Source organism: Peromyscus maniculatus, chromosome 3 (assembly GCF_049852395.1).
Source record: "Peromyscus maniculatus bairdii isolate BWxNUB_F1_BW_parent chromosome 3, HU_Pman_BW_mat_3.1, whole genome shotgun sequence".
NCBI classification, from domain to species: domain Eukaryota; kingdom Metazoa; phylum Chordata; class Mammalia; order Rodentia; family Cricetidae; genus Peromyscus; species Peromyscus maniculatus.
This window is the reverse complement of record NC_134854.1, coordinates 48,908,972-48,928,811: the sequence shown is the minus strand read 5'-3', so window position 1 is coordinate 48,928,811 and position 19,840 is coordinate 48,908,972. Positions and strand designations below refer to the sequence as shown.

At 49.2% G+C, this 19,840-nt stretch overlaps 2 protein-coding genes across 5 annotated transcripts in view; one reads left to right on the top strand and one right to left on the bottom strand.

Annotated features, from left to right (window-relative positions):
• Positions 1–2,318, top strand: part of Clcn1 (chloride voltage-gated channel 1) — a 31,130-nt gene extending 28,812 nt beyond the window's left edge. The window contains exon 23 of the mRNA XM_006997157.3: positions 281–2,318. Within this exon, the coding sequence (XP_006997219.1) occupies positions 281–652 (372 nt within the window). The 3' untranslated portion in view covers positions 653–2,318. The remainder of the gene's footprint in view (positions 1–280) is intronic.
• Positions 2,319–4,397: 2,079 nt separating this feature from the next.
• The window catches only part of Fam131b (family with sequence similarity 131 member B), a 32,629-nt gene continuing 17,186 nt past the window's right edge, over positions 4,398–19,840 (bottom strand). Inside the window, exons 1-7 of one of the 4 annotated variants that reach the window (XM_076566420.1) lie at positions 11,290–11,463; positions 8,749–8,858; positions 8,416–8,451; positions 8,032–8,125; positions 7,566–7,763; positions 5,425–5,568; positions 4,398–5,200 (exon numbers count right to left, since the gene is read on the bottom strand). In XM_076566420.1, the coding sequence (XP_076422535.1) occupies positions 4,728–5,200; positions 5,425–5,568; positions 7,566–7,763; positions 8,032–8,125; positions 8,416–8,451; positions 8,749–8,858; positions 11,290–11,317 (1,083 nt within the window). In that variant the 5' untranslated portion in view covers positions 11,318–11,463 and the 3' untranslated portion in view covers positions 4,398–4,727. Of the gene's footprint in view, positions 5,201–5,424; positions 5,569–7,565; positions 7,764–8,031; positions 8,126–8,415; positions 8,452–8,748; positions 8,859–9,655; positions 10,202–11,289; positions 11,467–19,840 lie in introns of those variants that run through there. The other 3 variants (XM_006997155.4, XM_042273138.2, XM_076566421.1) reach the window with 3 other exon arrangements.

Below are 19,840 nucleotides of genomic sequence, written 5' to 3'. Positions count from 1 at the left end.
GGAAGGGTGTGGGAATATGCGGGAGATGTGAAGCAATCACTAGGAGGAAAGTGTCTCCTGGGAGGTGCTTTCTCAGGGAGGATGGCGAGTAGGTGATGTGCAGGAATAGTTCTTTCTGTCTTTCCCTCTGATGGTTCGCTGTCTGTCTCTGCTTCTCTTCTTACCAGTCTTTCCATTTCTGTTTCCCCCTGTTTTGTCTATTCCTGCGGTCTCTCCCATTGTCCCCCATCTTCTTTCTCTTCTCATCGTCTATCTCTTTACCTCTCCCCTTCCTCCCCAGCTACAGAAAGCTATTGAGGGTCACACCAAATCTGGCGTGCAGCTCCGCCCTCCTCTTGCCAGCTTCCGGAATACAACTTCAATTCGGAAGACTCCAGGGGGGCCACCCCCTCCTGCAGAGGGCTGGAGTCTGCCTGAGGGTGGAAATGGGGCTCCTGGAGCAGAAGTCACGGTTCCGCCCATGCCAGAAACTCCTGTACCACCACCAACTCCTGAGGTCCCTCACTGTGTGGCCCCAGCCAGAGCAGAGGGTGAGCTGGAGGAGCTGGAGATGGTGGGAAGCCCAGGACCTGAGGAGGACCTGGCTGACATTTTGCATGGCCCCAGCCTTCGGTCCACTGATGAGGAAGATGAAGATGAGCTGATCCTGTGAATAACCCCCTCCGAGCTTTCTTCATAAAAACCATGGGGCCCATGCCAGGAAGTGGGCTTGTGTGTCACAGGGGTGCCTTGAAGTTGAGGAGGCTCCCACTTCATGTTGTTTCTACCCCTACTGTGAAGGTGATGGTGATGGTCTTAAGGAGAACTTGGCCTTGAGCAGGGAAGAATTTGGGTCCACCAGACCTCTTCCCCCATTTCCAGGCAGGGTTCAAGGCCCCGAGCTTGGAAGATCCCTGTGTTTTCCTGCTGTGCAGGTTCAGTCCCCATCAGTCTTTAAACTCCCACAGTTCCCAGTGCTGTTCAGCTGCCATCCTGGCCTGCCTGTCTAGATTTCGGTTTCCACATGGAATAGGTAAGCAGAGGCTCAGATTGACTGACTCTGCAAGTGCCACGTTGGAAGGGAGGTGGGACCACAATATTGCCCTGCAGACTGACCACCTGACAATGTGCACCTCAACCCGCCAGCCCTACCATCTTCTTATTGGCTCCCCGCAATCTGTTTCCAGACCTAGTCATTGCTGCCGCTGCCTGTCCCCGGCCAGGCCGATGTTCAGGGCTGAAAAAGCCAACCCTTGCTTCCAGGAAACCAAGTGCAGTTCCCTGGAAAAGAGGTTGGCAGAGGCTCTGTGTGGAGAGGCAGGTGTCATGGCCCAGTGCATGTGTCTGACCCTGCAGCAAAAGGCCTTCCTATGCCTCAGTCTCCCGGCCTCGTTCCAGGTCACCCCTAGAACATGCATAGTCCCTCTCGTCCGCCGCAATGGCTGGCTTAGCTGCCAAGAGTCATCTCTGCCTGGGAGCCACCCTTCCTGGAGCTCCTCCCTGAGCCCCAGTAGGGCTCTCATCCAGCAGTGGGTCATGCAGATTCCAGTCCTTTATAATAGCTCCTCCGGGTCTTCTGGCATAGACGTGGGGGTGCCCTGGGGGTGGCAAGCTTCAGTTTGCCCCATCCTTAGAGGACTCCCATCTTTTTTCCTTCCAAACCAAGCAGGAGGTTGACAGCTGTCCTGCACAGCATTAGCCTGCTTCACCTAGAAAGAGAGGCCACGTGCTCTGAGCATCCAGACGCCCAGCTCCGCTCATGGGCTCTTTTCCTTCCCTCTCTGTGTGCCTTTAGTTCGGCAGTTGAGCCCTCGGACATTCTCCTTCTGCCCCTCCCCCTTGCCCAGGTCTGTTCTGTCCCCCCAAATAAGACACTCGTAGTCAGAGGATGCCACCACATTCTGTTTAGTGTCACTGAACACAGCCTCTGGCCTTCTCCAACATGGGTTCCCTCCACCTTCCCAGGCCAAGAAAGACACCGAGGCCTAGGTAGGAGAATTAGCAAGGGGCATCCAAGCCCATGCCCATGTGTATATAATCTATAATACTTATATATATTTATATAGAATTCTCTCTGTAATATATGTCATAGAATCCTTCCTGGGCTTGGGGTGAGTTTCACATTAAGAAAACATGCTAAGACTGACCATAAAAATGGGTATGTCTCAGACCTGGAAGACAGAGTGTGGGATATAAAGGGTTAAGAACTCATCCTTCAAGATTCCCTCCTTAACACAAGGAAAAGAAGGGAGGTGTGTGAACTGGGGGAGGGCAATGGAAGGGAAGGAATGGAAGGTTTGGATTTTCATTTAATAAAGTCAATTGAAAATTAAAGTGTACCCCCCCTAAAAAAATCATTCCGCAAGAGCAGTTCCATTCACAAGAATATAAAAAACAGCCCTGCTCCCCAGCTGCTGTAAAACGTGCTGCACAGCCTTTAACCCCAAAGGAAAAGCAACCCTTCCCACCCACCCCTAACAGCCTCTTCCTGAACATGCCCCACCCCTCCCCTTAAAGTAGGCTAGAAGCAAACCCCCATGCACCCTGCCCCCAGCACCAGAGAGGTGGTCCCTCCCTCCAAAAAAGTTCAAAATGGTCCTGGGCCAGCTCCTTGAGTCTTCTCTCTTCAGAGTCGGGTGGGGCTCACCTGCCTTTGTGGCAGTCTGCCAGCAGCCTGGGGAAACCAAGCCCTGCTCGGGTACAAACCCTACTAAGTTCCTTCAGGTCCTTTGTAGTCTTTCATAGGGGACCATTTGGCTTCCTTGAGGAACGGAAGGAGGAAGGAAAGCTGTTTTTGTTTAGTCTTCCTAACTCTCCAGGGCCCTGAGCAAAAAGGGATCAACGTGAATAAACCTGCTCACTGGACTCGATGTCCACCGTCACCTCGGGGGAAGACTGCGGGGGCACTGAGATGAGACAAACACGTTGATAGAGCAGGATAGACAAGGCAGAGAGACCCTGGGAGTAGTTTAGCTTGAACATGCAAATTCCCAGGGAGCTAGGACAGGAGACCAGGGGTTAGGGGCAGTTGCCAGGGTTGGCAGGCTAGCCCTTCCTAGTCCTAGAAATGAGGTCCTGATAGGCTAAGCCACATCACACTGGCACACACGAGGTATCCTCTCCCATTCAGGCAGCGTCAGATGGGCTAAGTGACCGTTCCCCTCTCTTGGCTCTCCAGGTCTACTCCCATGTTTCCTACATGAACAGAGCCCAGGATCCCATGCTTCCCCCTCCCCTGGAGGATGTGGGACACCGACTCTGGCTACACCTTGGTGTATGAACGTGGTGCAGGACAGAGTCACGGATGAACAGAATCACTCCAGCTCTGAGTCTCATCGTTCCTGGGGGTGAGGGAGTAGTTGAGGACCCCTGACAGTTAGAGTAGGACACAAAGCCTTGGAACTGGAGCCATGGACAGACAGGAGGAAGAAGAAAAACGGGGCGACAAGCTTGGGCATCTCCTATCGAAACTCTGTTTGTGCCAAGGGCCAGACTGAGTCTGCGGCTGCTCCATCACCCTCATAGCAATACTGTACTGACTTGCTGCTGTTCCCTGTCCTCATGGTCCACTCCAAATGGCAAAGGAGGTGTGGGAGGGCAAGCTTATGTCTCGCCACCACCAGTTCCGTAAGGAACAATGGGCAGAGGGGCACTGGGAACAGCTGGCAGGAACGCAGAAGCAGCCAGTGTCTGCCCTGGCCCTCAGCCATCAGCCCAGCCCAGCCAAGGCAGTGACAGCACCAGACGACCCACACCACTCTGCTCAACCCTGAGTCCCCAAGAAGTTATAAAAATGTAGAAAAGGCAAAGAGAAAAGTGTAAACAGCTCCAGAGAATTAGGGGAAGGTAGAGGGAGGCCCAGCCCTCACGGTACCCTCACTGACGGGGACAATGCATCCTAGGTCAACAATCTGAGGGTGAGGGTGCCCGCTCACCCTCCTAGGGTCTGGGCTCCAAGTGGAAGAAGGTATGAAGGGAAGCCAGAATTGGAGTAACCAACCCTACTGGGCCTTCTTCCATATCCTAAAGGTCCTCCTTCCAGCCACAGGACATTCAAGTGGCTGTGTTTATTCTTTGTCTCATCGGTGACCCTCTTGCTTCTGCGTGGGCTTTGGGATAAAGAACCATACTGTGACCTCTGTCAATCCCAGCTGCTACGTCCATCTCATCCTTGGCTCCTGATCCCAGAAGCCAAAGATGGCCTGAACTGGGCACACTGTCTATGCTAAACACAGAAGGGCCGTTCAGGCCACTCTCCTGTCACCGCCAAGCCATGTCCAACAGCCCCCGAGGCCTGCTTTCCCACAGTGGGGATGCACTGATGCCACGGCCAGAGAAAACAGAATCAGAAAAGCAGGAGTGAAATGGAGAAAGGAGGCATTCAGACAGCACAGCCAAGGCTCCTGGAAGACGGAATCAGGGGTGTAAGAACTGAGATTCAGTGTTCAACACGGCGCACCTGGGCATGGGCCCAAGAACCAGAGCTACGGCTCATCTCCCACCACCATGCCAGGTTCATAGCCACCTAACTGCCTGGGTCTCAGTTCCTGGAATGATGGTTTCTGGAGTACAAGCCTAGATAAAACCCCCTGCTGATCCTTCACTTTCCAGGGCTGCTAGCAGGCTGGTGAAGGCTGGAAGCTCCCAGTTCCCCGCTGTCTTCTGCCCGGGTTTCATCTGTGCTGCTGGAGCTTGGGAGGGTATGGGCTGCAGCCATGCCCCTCAGGTCAGAGTGGGGCGGGAAGAAGCTAGTTGTTGGCATCCCCCTCCTCCTCATCAAAGGACTGCACACCTGAGGACGTGACATCAGACACCTTCCGGCTAAGAGCAGTGGACATCTCCGGGTCTTCTCGTGGAGAAAGCGACTCCAGGTCCCGGCATCCTGCATCCTCTTCCTCCTCAGGGGCCAGTGGTCTCTTCTCTTCCTCTACAGATCCCCTGGCCAGGTCCACCCCACCAACCTCTGGTGCCCAGTCAGTGTCCACCCCCAAGAAAGGCGGAGGCTCCTGAGCAGAATATCCTGAAGCGGGTTGGGAAGGTCCCATGTCATGCAGGCTAGGCTGTGAGTCATCAAATGCAGGGCCAAGATAGGATCCTGTAGCTGGAGATGCAATGAGGGACTGATCACTCGCTTCCCAGGCATCTGATGACCCCAGACAGTACATCCCCTGTGATACATAGGAGTGAGGCCATCCATCCATGGGGGCTTGAGCCAGTGCATCTGTAAGGAGAATGAGCAAGGTTGGAGGAGCCACAGAACATCACAGACAGTGAGTGAGACGAGCACACAGAACTCCTATCATATGGTTACGGTGCGGGAATGGGGGCACTGGAGAAGCTGAGGCAAACAGGAAAGTCCTAAAAGAACAGAAGAGGGTAGAGGGAGCCCAAATTGCTGGGAAGCCTCTTAGGCATCAGGGGTTGCATTCTAGAACCGCCTCTCACCTTGACTCTCAATCAGCTCCTGGTAGTTGTCACTGTAGTTGCAGTCCAGTGGCTCCTGGGTCGAATTGACACTCATGTCCTCGCCATCCATGGAAGACCAGGCCATAAGTGTAGCCTCAGAAATAGCAAACTGTTCCATGACTCCTATGAGAAGAAATGAAATGAAATTATCTTAAGAGTCCTCATGTAACCCTTAGACCCATGAAAGGGGTGTGGAGAAACCTGGTGCAGCATGGTTCAGTGAAGTAAAATATAAACCATGTATCATTTCATTTAAGAAAACAAAACAGAAACAAGTGAAATTATTTTTTATAACAAATCTTATTTAAGTTTATATATATATGATTCTATTTCAATATACAATCAACATAAACATTATTAATGAGGTATTTTACATTCTTCATATGAAGCCTTTGAAATTCACTTGGTACTTTACTTATAGCACATCTCTATCGAGACAGGTCACATTTCAAATTCTCAGTACCCACATGTAGCCAATGCCTACTCTATTACTCTGAAACAAGGCTAGACCTTGGGGGATATTCCAAAAGGTCACACTTAGAATTCCTAGGGGGGAAAGACGGGCTCTTCTGGTGAGAAAGCCTGGGAGAGTAAAGTTAGATATTCCAGAAGTTTGTCTTTGGAGATTTTAGAATTTGAACCCGGAGCTGGAGAGATGGCTTAGTGGTAAGAGAGCCTACTGCCCTGGCAGAGGACCTGAGTTTGGTTCTGAGCCCGAGCCAGGCAACTCACAGCAGCCTGTAACCCAAGCTTCATGGTCTCCAACACTCTGGGCTCCAAGGTCACTTGCATACATGTGGAGCACACAAACATATGCAGACAAAAAAACACAAACATAAATAAAGTAATAAATATTTTTTAAAGAAATGAACTGAGCCGGGTGGTGGTGGCGCATGCCTTTAACCCCAGCACTCGGGAGGCAGAGCCAGGCAGATCTCTGTGAGTTCGAGGTCAGCCTGGTCTCCAAAGTGAGTTCTACCAAAGGCACAAAGTTACACAGAGAAACCCTGTCTCGAAAAACAAAAACAAAAACAGAAAGAAAGAAAGAAAGAAAGAAAGAAAGAAAGAAAGAAAGAAAGAAAGAAAGAAAGAAAGAAAGAAAGAAAGAAAGAAAGAAACTGAACCTAGTTTCAGATGGTCTAGGACAGCGGAATGTAGGTAGTAGGTTTCAAGATCAATGAAGAATTCCCAAGGGAGCATCAGGTGAGCATGGGTCCCCAGCCATATAAGGGGCTATATTAAGAGACTAGAAGAAGGGAGGGCAGAATAGTGAGGATGGGAGCATTGCGGGTCCCTCGTCTAGTCAGAGCTGTGAATAAGCCGAAGCTCCCATTGCTATTACCTTGTCCTCCCTCTCTGCCCTCCACGTCTATCACCCAGCCCCACTCAGACTTTCTCTACCACCCACCACTCATAGCAACAGCACAAAAAGTCTTCTCTTCAGACCTACCCCTCTTCTTGGGTATCTTCCTGACACCTGCCAGCAGGATTAGTTCACCTCTGTATGTGCTTCCCATGTCATCAGACCCATGCCACTGTCATCAGAATCAAACCACCATCAACAGGGCCATTCCCCTGCATCATCCACTAGCTGTCACAGTCATGAGTCCAGTAAGTCAATTCATGACATCAAATGTGGACGAGCATGGCTAGAAGACATTCCCGAGGCCTCTTTCATTTTTGGAAACAAATATAAGCAGAGTCATTTGAAGTCCGAGGCCACTGTGTTTCCCCCTATACTAAGAGAGGCCAGGGGAAAGACAGTACCATACTAGAGGAAAGAAAACATCTGGGGCACATGGCCTCACAAATCTCATCTGAATCCCATTTTCTAAGGCTATAATAAAAATACATGTTCGGCACTTATCAGAATTAACCAGTCCAAAAAAAAAAAAAAAAAGAAAGAAAGAAAAGGAAAACACCTAAAATCTAAAATCAAGGCTGTTAGAAAATATGAGCTGAGCTTGTGGTCAACATACAGGGAGACCATTTTGCCATAAGGGAGCAGATTGGAGGGTCAGCCTCTGACCATCCAGGAAAAAAACAAACAAACAAACAAACAAACAAACAAACAAACAAACAAAAACCCTGTATCATTTGAGGGTTTAGGATACAAGTACCTGCTAGGAAGCGCGCCTCCTTCTCGCCATCGCTGAGGTCGGAGTAAGCATCTGTATCCCTGCGCACAGCCTCGTGGCTGTGCTGCGGCTGAATTGTCGGTGCCTTCCCCCAGCCCTGCCACTCAATCATGTGGGCCACCCGGCCTTGCCCCATGGCTGTTGGCTTTGTCACATGGTCCTTCATGCTTCTAGAGATCCCTATGGAATCAGACAACACCCACGTCCATCAGGATATCACACAATACTCATAGCAGATCCTCCCATCCTTCCCCACCCAGGTTCCGTGGGATTCCATCCACTGAGGAAAGTGTCCCCTGGTATCTTGAGGGGCAGCCTCAGGACAAGAGATGCTTTGACAGGAAGGCAGATGTGTCAAAGTTGTGGGGATGAACTCTGAAACCTCTTGAGGAGCAGGGGCACAAGGAAGATCCTGCCAGTATTCCCATCTCCGGGTGTGGAGTCTCACCTGAGAAGGATGACTTGGCCAGGGCTCCAATGCCATAGGCATTCGAGTTTCGCTTCAGCTTCGGGAGGATGGAAGTGGTGTCCTCCATGGAGAGCTAGGACAGGGAAGGTAAGAAAGTGGGCAGAGGAATAAGAAGGCATGGAGTGCCTTACATGTAGAATAGAGTTTTTGGCTCCCAGGAAGGTAGATACCCAAGGAAGCAAGTAACAAAGAAAACCAAAGAAGTATAAACCTGGCACACCCCTGAGAACTGGGAGGTTAGCAGAATGGGGTGGGGGTGGGGGCGGGGGAGGTGTCGTGCAGCCTCTCTACAGAGGGTCCCAATGAACATAAGAAAAGAAGGGTCAGGGTAGATTGAGGAGGGCTAGAGGTGGCTACACTCACATTGATGCCGTCCCAGGAGAAATCTGTTCGTGTTTGCTGTAGGAGAGAGGAGAGGGGATGGTATCTGGGCACCTCTAGACGTGCAATCCTGACTTCCCCTGAGGGACTTGCAGATATGCACAGAGAGGTAGCCCTTCCTGAGGCTGAGAAAGATCTCAGGGTGGAGCCTTTGGTGTGTGTTTTGGGGAAGCAGGAAGATGTGGTCTGTTCAGTCTACAGGAGTGTTTGGGATGTTGCTATAGAATTTATGATGAGAATTCCCCCTTGGGACTTTATGGGATGATGAGGGTGAGGTTGCTGTAGTTGGTGGGTCTCTGAAGCACCCAGCCTTACCTCTGTAGAAGGCCGATGGAGGCTGCTGCCATGCAGTGAGCTGGTGCTGTCCATGTTGATCTGATCGACATCCTTGAGGCCTTTCCAATCCACTGCAATCACTTCGTTCCCTGAAGCAGCCAGAAGGTTAGTTGCTCACCCTCATTCCCATGGATCTCTGCTTGCTCTCTTCCCATAAAAGGCAGAGGCCACACCCTAAGGTCCAGCCCTTCCACTCCTGCCCCCCAATGTCATGCCTTCTGACTACCCATTTCCTTCTATGTCTTTACCATCCCCAAATTTCTGGTGAGAGAAATAATAAGTGAAGCAAAACACTCATTTTCAGCTCAATGGGGAATAGTACATTTAGAAAAAATGCTTCCTGGCCCTGTCTGATGCTGTTTACACAGAGAGGGAGGGGTCAGAGATTGGGTTGTATCAGGAAAACCATTTTCCATTCTGTGCCGAGGAATCTTTGAGAATTGTCTATATTGGATCCAGACTTCTCACCAATTAACTGCCCTACAAACAAGGACACAGCTTTCTAGGGGAAGCTCTGCAGCTGGCTTTGATATTTGAGGGATGAGAGGAATGTGGCTCCCCCCTCGGGCCTTCCTACTAGTCAGGGAACTTGGTTGATAGGAAAAGATATGGTGGGGATAGAGGCAGGTGGTAGGTGAGAACTCGAGGCCCGTTTCCCCTGGAGCCAGAGAACTCGAAGATGAGATGGAGACTTTGAGCCCAATTCTCTCAGGGGACAGGAAATGGATTCAAGAGGAGACACAGAGATGGGAATAGGTAACAAGAGGACTTCGTAATTTCAGAGCTAAAAGAACAGAAATTCAAGGTGAGATGAGAGAAGATGGGGGAGGTGGACAGGACACTTTGAGAACTCGTGAAAAAGTGAGGAACCAAGGAGACTCCTGACCTGAGTTCAGAGTATCCTCTGGAAGCCTTGGGGAAGAATTTCTTGAGTATTTACAGAGAGATTCAAGAATCAAGGGGCAGCCTGAGCCATCTGCCCTAAAGCCATTGCATACATGAACTTTTGCCTTTGGGGTTTAGAATTATAGGTCCTTTCTCTGAAGCAGTGTACTGGCTGGGTCTTGGGCATGAAGAAGCATGCAGCATATAGCAATAGAACTGGTGAAAAACAAAGAGGATGGAGGTCCCAGGAGCTGAGAGGTGGGGCTCTCCGTACACCCCAAGTTGTCTTGCTCTCTCTTGGAATCTTGTGAGATGATGAGATTCCTGAGACTCTAAGACCTGTGGCTAGGTCAGAGAGGAAAGACAGCTGGACCTAACAGTGATGGGGCAGGCAGAGAAAGCTCTAAGAGGAGAGTGGGAGCAAAGGGAGGGAGGGGAGGTGGCCTTTGAGGAAGAAGGGGAGCTGAGTCAGAGCCTGGGGGGGGGGGCAGAGAGATGGAGGGAAGGAGAACCGGGAAAGAGGTGAAAGCAGAGGAGGGTCTCCATGGAAATAAACTGGATCTCAGAAATCAGGCTTCTGGAGTGTGAGTTTGTTTGTAATAATAATACGAATTATTCTCTCAGCCTGAGGTCACTAGGGTGTGTAGGCGGGAGAAATTGGGAGTTAGGAAGGGGAAAATTGGGGGGTTTGGGAGAGGACTGTATTAATGTGTTCAGCCCTAAAGTGGAGTGGATGCGTGGGGTAGGGGTAAGGGGGCGGTAGTAAGGCAGGCAGAGGCTGGAGGAAGAGGACCGTTAAGGAAGCGCCTTTCTTCCCTCCCCCTGTCAAAGGTAAATAAAGAGCCGGCCCTGCCCCGCCTGCCCCCGCTGACAGGTGCAGGCGGGTCCCAGAGTTCCTAGGCGGACCCCACCCTTCTGGGAAGCGGGATCCCGACCCCTCTCGGGCGGTAAACCTCTACCTCCTCCCGGAGTCCACAGCTCTTCCCAAGCACCCTGGCCCAAGCCCATTCCCTCCGGGCGTGGAACCCGTTCCCTCCCGGTGGCACACGCTCTTCCCGCCCCCGCCCCAGAGGGAAAATGCACGTGAACAAAGCAAATCGGGGGAGGCAGGAGCGACGGAAAAAGGCTACCAAGAGGGAAATGGTTGGGGGCAAAACACACAAGCCATACGGAGGGGAGGGTGAGGATGGGAGAGGGCGTGCGGAAGAAAGTCAGGGCTCAGGCTGGGGAGGAGGTTCTGAGAAGAGGGGCTGTTCCAGAAAGAGGGGCGCTGGGAGGCTCTGGCCACGGCGGAGTAGACGCGGATGGCCTGGGGATGGAGGGATGGGGCCACCGGGAGTAGGGAACAGCGACGGAGCAACGAAGGAAGCTGGTGGAGAGGTGATCGGGGAAGGACCGCGCCTGCGGGAGGGCGATGGAGAGAAGGCAACCAGCCGAGAGGGATGGAAGCCCTGGAGGCGCGAGGGCAGAGGGATGGAGGGACCACAGCGGATGGAGGGAAAGTGAAGGCGCGAGGCAGGGCCAGGCGAGACCTGAGGGAGGTCCCCAGGGGCGAGGATGGGGATGGGGGAGGGGGCCGGAGGAGAGCCCCGGGGCAAGCTTGCCCCCTGACCCGCGCCTGGCCGCCGTACCCACCCACAGTCCGCGAGCCGATGCAGCCCATGACTCCGGGGGCCGCCGGGGCCCGGCCCTCACCGACTCGGGGCGCGCGCCGGGGGGAGCACCGGGAGCCGCGCCGCCGCCCCAGCCGCTCTGCAGCGCCGCGGCTGTCTCCGCTCGGCTCCGCTCCCCCCTCCCCTCTCCATCCCTCCCCACGGCAGCCTCCGTCGCCGCCGCCGCCGCCGCCGCCACCGCCTGGCTCCCCCGCCCCGCTCCGCTCTCGGCGGCCGGGGAGGGGGCTGCTTGGGGATTGGCTGCGCGCGGCGTCTCCCCGCCCTGCCCCCGACCGGCAGCCGTGCTCCCAGCGCCCCTCGCCGCGTCCCTCCGCCTGTCCTTCGCAGCCCCCGCCCTGCGCTCCTCGCCCATCCCCGCTGGTGCTCCCAGGAGATGCTGATGGAGAGTGGATAATAACCGGCTTGGGTCTCAGGAGCCGGGTCAGGAACCCAGGGCCCCCACCCCTAGGATCTGCTTGATGGACTTTGAGGGCTGCGGGGTGAGAAGGCCGTGAGAGAAAGTGGGGCGGAGATAAGAGGACACCCTGCTGAATAGCCGTGGGTACCAAATTCCGCAAACACTTGTTTTCTTCCTGCGGCTGCATCTGGGACGCACGAATCGGGATTGGATGCTGTTCTGGTTGCCTTGCGTTTCACGTGCGTTGCTTTGCCCACCCAAACAGATCGTAAAAGTCTTTGCCAGTGGATGTTGCGAGATGCTTCCCTGTCCTCTACCTGTTCTGGGATGGGTGTGGGGCTGGAGCAGGTAATCTAGCTCTAGGCCTGGGTGGGGATGGGAGGAGAATGGGAATAATTTTATTGCAGCTATAGAGAAGTGAAAATATCAGGACTCGAAACCGGCAACAAGACATGGTTTTAAATCAGATTTAACTTTTCTGAGCCTTACGTGGATGTCCGGAAGCAGCAAAGGGAGAATACTGCCCCCTGCCGAGAGGGGTCAGCACGGCACCACGGGCCCTATGGGAAAGGCGAGTCAAAGGGGCACTATTATCACAACTGGCAGGAAGACTCTAGAAGAAACACTAGAAAGGACAAGGAGACCCTTTCGTCTTAGCAAAACCAGTAACCTCAAACTGTGAGCACGCGGGGCTGGGTGGTACCACTGAAGAGAAGCAAACACTAATTCAGGATACAAATCCATAGGTTTTGTAACCTTCCTGGGTCTAGAGATGGAGAGGACAATGGGGCAGGTGCCTTTGTGGGTTTGAAGCAGAGAGAAAGGGCAAGTCTTACAGACATAAGTTTGTGACATTTAGATTATGATTGAGAAGTTACATCCTATGAAACCCCAGATGAATACGAGGGAGAGGATACTTTTTTTTTTCTTTCATTTTCTGGTGCCATAACAAAATGCCCAGGACCAGCAAGTTTATAAAGAGTAGAAGTTTGTTTGGAGGCTGGGAAGGCCAAGAGCCGGGTTTAGCAACTACTGCAAGTGAGGGCCTTGATGCATTGTCACACTCAGAGGACATCCTATGGTGAGACAGGACTGTGTTAGCACGGGCCTCTTTCTCTCATAAAGCTACTAGTGCCAACCCCTGTGACCTCATCTAATCCTTATTATTGCTCTAAGACCCTGTCTCTAAATACCATTAACATATGAATTCAGGGATTAAGTCCAAGTCATGGGTTTGAAGGGCCACTTGTAAATTCTATCAGGCACTGACACTAACTGCAGATCTGGAAGGTGGACTTGGAACAGAAGGAACATCAGGGGCTCGGTTCTGCCCAGCTGCCTTCTGATCTCTGCAAAGACAGTAACTTCTTGCCACTTAGGGGCAGTCTCTGAATCTTTTGAGCCGGGGCTTAAATGTTCCAGTTCTCATAACTGAAATAGGCTTCCTGGAAGACAACTTGACAGTACTGATATATATAATCTGCTTTTACATATTATACCTTAACACAAGCTGTTTTGAAGACCTAGTGGAAAGATTGAGAGTCCAGAAGGGCTGGGTGAGCACTTTCCTAGAAAATGCAAGGCCCCAGGTTCAATTCCCGGGAACACACCCTGTCCTAGTCAGCTTTCTATGGCTGTGATTGTAGTAGGAAGATTTCCTGTGTCCCGGCCTGCCATTTGCCAAATCTCTCCCACTTGGGTCCCCCAAGTAAACACACAGAGGCTTATATTAATTATAACTGCATGGCCATGACTCACGCCTTTTGCTAGCTAGCTCTTATATTGTAAATTAGCCCATAACTATTAATCTTTGTATTTCCACATGTTCCATGGCTTTACCTGCGTCCCATTACATGTTGCTCTTTGGGCAGCTCACTGGTGCCTCTCCCGCCTTCCTCTTGTCTCTCTCTTTGAATTTACCGCCTGCCTCTAAGATGCCTTGCCATAGGCCAGATGGCTTTTATTTATCAACCAATCAGAGCAACACATATGCTCAGCCTACAGAAAGACATTCCCCCATCATGTGATAAACACAATGACTGAAAGCAACTTGAGAAGGAAAGGGTTTTTTCATCTTACAGCTTGTAGTCCGTCATCCAGGGAAGTCAGAGCAAGAGCACAAGGCAAGAACATCAAGGCAGGAACTGAAGCAGAGGCCATGGAGGAATGCTGCTCACTGGCTTGCTCCCATGACTTGCTCTGCCTGCTTTCTTAGATAACCCAAGGCCACATACCTGCCCAGAGGGTGTCCCACCCACAGTGGGCTGGGTACCTGAGACTTGCCTACAGTCCAATCTGAGAGAGGCATCTTCTCAATTGAAGGTGCCTCTTCCCAGATGACTAGTTTATGCCACGTTGACAGAAAAACCAAAAACCAAAAACCAAAAAACCAAAAAACAGAAAACAAATTAACTAGCACACACACATACACACACACACACACTCATACACACACACTCCTTAAATCCTTAACATATGCATTGTTCTTGTTGTAAACTATTACACATTTATTCTTTTTATACAAATATGTCCATAACATACAATATGGACAAAAATTTAACCTGCATCTCTTACAACACAACTTACATTATGCCTGGAACAAACTAGGTAAATTGTGGCACATATCTGTAACAAAATAATATGTGACCCATAATAAAGTTTCATAACTACATTAGCTGGCATGGAAAATCATTCATAACAGATTTTAATACTATTAAAATCAGGCTATAATGCAAAATTATAATTTTTAGTTTTTGTTTAAAATACATACATATCCTTCCTCTCTTCCTGTCTTTCTGTCCAAGTAACTGATAGAATTTCCTGAGCAATACTCATGGTTAACACAACTCCAACCTAACCAAAGATTACAGTGTGTGACACTTCCTACCTGGTTCCCTTTGGGACACAATCCCAAGGTAAAACCATGTCTTCCCTTCTCTTGTTACTAGTGCATGCCTGTGTCTCCTTGGACCAGCTCTTGGATAGAAGGACACAATCAAGTTCAGGGACTATACTGTATATTATGCAGATTCTTGTCCCAGGATCCATGGACAGAATGAAAAAAAATCCATAACCTTGTATGGGAAGAAACTACACTTATATTCAATAACGGGTAACTGAAATTCTGCATTTACTTGAGCTACAAATATAGGCAACAATCCACACTAGTGTTACAGGTAGTGTGTCTTCATCACCAGTCAAAATCACAAATGCTTATATTACAAAATAATCATTGGAAAATTTTTCTCTGGTATTCCTTATATTCACTACTCCTTTGAAATTATTAAAAAATATATTTAAAATTGCATCTCCTTTTACCACTTGTTATTAATGATTTTACTGAGAAGCAATGAGGTCTCAGGGATATTACTCAGTGATAGAGCTCTTGCCTGTCATGCATGAGGCCCTGAGTTCTGTTTTGTTTTAGTTAAGCCAATGATAATTATTTATTTTTTGAGAGTTTTATATACATACACAATGTGTTGTGATTACATTTAGCTCCTACTTCTCTTTATTATCCCTTTTTTTGTGAACTCTATCTTCTCCCTAGAATCCCAGTGGCTATACCATTGAAGAAAACGACATCCTTCTCCCCCAATCCGGCAACCATTAACAATCAACAGCTCCATAGGAAGGGCCTTGCAGGCACCCTCCTTATCCGTAATGGAATACTGAAGAGCCAGTCTTTTCTAGGTATCCATAACGGTTGTGAGTCCAGGATTCCAGCAGCCATGGAAGGCAGCATTCCATGGAATGCCTCATCTCCAGCTCTTGAAGTCTTCATAGCCACTCTTTCATAATATTTGATGCTGGCTATGATGGTAAAGACCTCTAATAGCATTTTACTGTAAAGTGAAGACAAGAGGATCAGGAATTCAAGGTCAGCCTTGGCTGTAGAGCAAGTTCAAGGTTATCTGGGCTATATGAAACCCTATCTAAAAATAAACAAATAAATATAAAAATCATCTATGTTACTATATTAGGGATCCAGGGCATTGAAAAATACTTCAAGCCTTCTGAACTCTAAATATATACACAGTGGAGGATTCTCTTATTCTTTGGGGGTTTAATCTGATTAAAAGTCACAAATGGAATGACCAAGTAATACACTGGGCTTTTCTGGAGATTGGTGGTGTGTGCTTCCTTTCATTGGGAGGACTCTAAGAAGGCACTTCAGCTCAGAGGATAAACAGTTCTCATCACACACAGTCCACACACAAACCTCTTGTGCCCCACTGCCCAACCCTGTGGTGTTCCTTAGCAAATAGAGAGTGCCAAAGCCCTGCAGCTTCATGATCTGTGTCTTTGTTTTAATGGGAGACATCAGATTAAGATAAAGAACTAAGAGAAGTCCTAACTGAGTTCAAAGTTCAAGAACAGGCAAGATTAGTTCCCTGGGCAGGTAAAGAGGTGGGTGGGGACTCACACACAGGGAATCTGCACTGCTCCTCCACTCCAGCAGAGGGGATATGGGCCAATGCCAGCAGGTCACATGGCTTTAGCATTAGGAAGATGAGGGATTCCCATCTGATGGCATCTCTTTCTGGAAAGCAGAAGACAAGCATATATATTGAGAGCTGGGGCATGGGAATGGCAGAGGGGAAAAGATAATATGCAAATATCATGTTGCAGCTGGAGAAGACCTTTCTGCCTATCTATACTTACTAAAGCCTGAATACGAAGACATGTCAGTCTTGCATTTGAGACCCTTGTATGTGTGTATGTGTGTGTGTGTGTGTGTGTGTGTGTGTGTGTGTGTGTATACATATATATTAGCGTGTGTCCATGTGCATGTATACAGAGGACAGGAGTCATTGTGGGTGTCTTCCACTGTTGCTCTCCACTTTATCTTTCTTTAGTGTTGATTTTGTTTTTATGGGTATGAGTGTTTTAGCTGTGTGTACTTTGATTGCCTGGTGCCTGCAGTGGCAAGAAGAGGGTGTCAGATCCCCTGGAACTGGAGTTACAGTCAGTCAGGAGACACCATGTGGATACTTGGAATTGAACCAAGGTCTCCTGAAGGAGCAGCCTGTGCTCTTCACCACTGAGCCATCTCTCCTGCTCCTCAAGACATATCTTTTGAGGCAAGGTCTCTCAACGAAGTAGGTGCTCACTGATTGGGTAGCCTGGCCAGAGAGTTCTGGGGTTCTGCCTCGATCCCCCTCACAGTCTTCCCCACCAGTGCTAGGGTTACAGATGCACACCAGAACACCCAGCTTCTCTGTGGGAGCTGGGGCTCTGAACTCAGGTCCTCTGAACGTTGGCACAGCAGGTACGTTACTCCTTGAACTATCTTCCCAAGCCCTTCAATTGTCTTTCTTGTCTCCAAGATTATGCAGCTAGAAGAAAAGAAGCCAGAGGTTACACACTCCTCCTCAGATGAAAGTTATCTGGGTTATATGAAACCATATCTAAACCCTTCCTCCATCCTATAATTGTAGGAAAGAACTTTGGTTATGTGTTTCTTCATTTGCCTTTAAATGGTTAGTAGAAATGAATAAATAAACAGTCTCATAACATTATACAGACTGAGCAGGTTATATTTAGGAGTGTACATGTACATACTTATACATATGTGCATGTAACAACAATTAATGAAGAAAGAGGTCATGCATTTGAAAGAGAGCAAGGATGGGTATATGGGAGGGTCGGAGGGAGGAAAGGGAAAAGGGAAATGGTGTAATTATATTGTGATCCCAAAAATAAAAGAAAAAGGATTTACATAAAAAGGATACAAAGTTGGGTAGGTAGGGAGTGGGGAGGATCTGGGGGGAATTAGAGGAAAGGAAAACATAAAAAAATATATTATATGAGACTTTTTATTTTTCAATTAAAATAAATAAAAAGTGTTATTCAGATAAGAGAATTTTAGTTGATAAACATTCTATCACACCGGACGGTGGTGGTACACGCCTTTAATCACAGTACTTGGGAGGCAGAGGCAGGAGGATCTCTGTGAGTTCGAGGCCAGTCTGGTCTACAGGGCGAGATCCAGGACAGGCACCAAAACTAAATGGAGAAACCCTGTCTTGACAAAACCAAAAAACAAACAACAACAACAACAATAACAACAACAACAAACCCATTCTTTTGCTCCTGACTTTCTTTAATTAAGGTGTGCTCATGAGCTAAGAAGGGACACATCTACCTACATTCCTAATTTTTGAAATGGAAAAGTAATCGCTTTTCCTCATGGAGATTTGTAGCAAGAAGTCTCAGGTGCTGTCATATGGGATTCGTGACTCACATCTCACTTAACATCTATGAAAAGAGTTTGTATCTTGGAGCATCCAGGAAGAAGTTCAGGAAATTCCCTTTCTGAGTCAGTTTTAGGGCAACTCATAGGTAGCCGTTCACATGAGCTGTTTGCTTTAGGCACTGGGAATGGGAATGATGATGTGGGACAGCCTTGTCTGATGGGAAATCACAGAGTCTGACAACTAGCAAATGAAGACATTTATTTAATATATTTTGAGCTTTTTTGGGGGGAGGGGGGTGATACATGGTCTCTCACTACAACCCAGGATAGCCTGAAATTTACTGTGTAGTTCAGTCTGGCCTTGGAGTTATGGGAATCCTCCTCCCTTATGGTGGTGTGTGGAGCTTTCTTCATCCCACTCCCTCTTGCAGCTAGGTTCTCAGAACAATCAATAGACGAGGTTCCCAGCCACTGTGCTGGCGGAGGGTCCTACACTGGGCAAGACAGTTTGCTGGGAAAAAGGATAGCACTAGAGAGTTAGCTCCATAAAATGACATGAGCCATCTTTCTACCTTCTGTTGGCAGTAGAGACAGAAAGGCCTGAGCTAACCAATCTCTTCTCTGCTAGACAGTGAGGAAGAATGAGCCTTTCCGGCCAACACGGATTGCTAATTTTCTGCAGTCTGAAGCCTTTGCAAAGTTTGCAGCTCGAAGCTAGGTTCCTTCCCAGGTATAGTCAGATAAGGAAGCTTATTGGCATGGTTCAGGGTGGCAAGTGCTCTCTTCGGTGCTGTTCCCAGCCACACATCTCCTGTGGGAAAAAGTCTCCCTCCTGGGTGTGATGGTTAACTTGCACTGTCAACTCGACTTAGATTTAGAAATGAATAGAAGACATACTTCTGGGTGTGCCTCTGAGAGTGTTTCCAGAGATATTTAACAGGAGACAGAAGATACACACTGAACATGAGTGGTACCATCCCATGGCCTGAGGTACTGGAGTGAATGAGAAAGAGAAAGCAAGCTGAACACCAGCATGCATCATGCTTTGCTTCGGGATGAGTGTAGAAAGCAGCCTTATACTTACGTAATCATGCCTTCCTGCCATGATGGACTGCATGCCCTCAAATTGTGAGCCTTCCTTTGTTTCTTCAGGTATTTTGTCTCAGTTAAGAAAGTAACAGATACCATGGGCAAGCCAGCCTCACCAAATCCTCCACAGGATCCCGTGTACCTGTTCAGCAGAGGCTGGTGCGCAGGCGCATGCTTCCAGGAGCCGCTCACAGGAAGTGTGCTTCAGCTCATCAAGGAGATGGATTTAACTATTTGTGTGTTTAAGCAGATCTGTGTGAAAGCTCACCAGAGAATTACTTTTGATTTGAAGGTTCCATCTGCTCCAGCTTGGATATAGTTCCTCCCCTAAACACACATGTGCTGGAAGTTTCTTTCCTACTCTAACAGTATTGAGAGATGGTAGATCCTTTAAGGGGTGGAGCATAGTGGGAGGAAATTAGATCATTGAGGGAAGTGTCCTCAGAAGGGATTAGTGCCCTTCTAGCAGGGGAGCTAGGGCTCTCAGGACTGGACTCAGTGTTGTAAGTGTGGGTGGTTATAAAGCCAAGCACCCATTTTAGACCTCCCCCTACCCCCTTCATAGCTCACACATGAATTTTTGCCATGTGATGCCATGTACCAGCTGTGCTGAGCATGAGGTGGCTAGTCAAAATATGTACTTACTTACCTCCAAAGTCATGAGCAAAATAATATTTTCCTTGTCCAGTACCCAGCATCAGGTGGGTAGAACAGATTATAATAGAACAGAAAGTGGACCAAGACACTAGCTACACACCCTGTGACTAAGGCCAACTTAAACGCTCTGCATGAATGGAGGTCAGTTTCCTCTCTCCAAGGGTCTAGTGC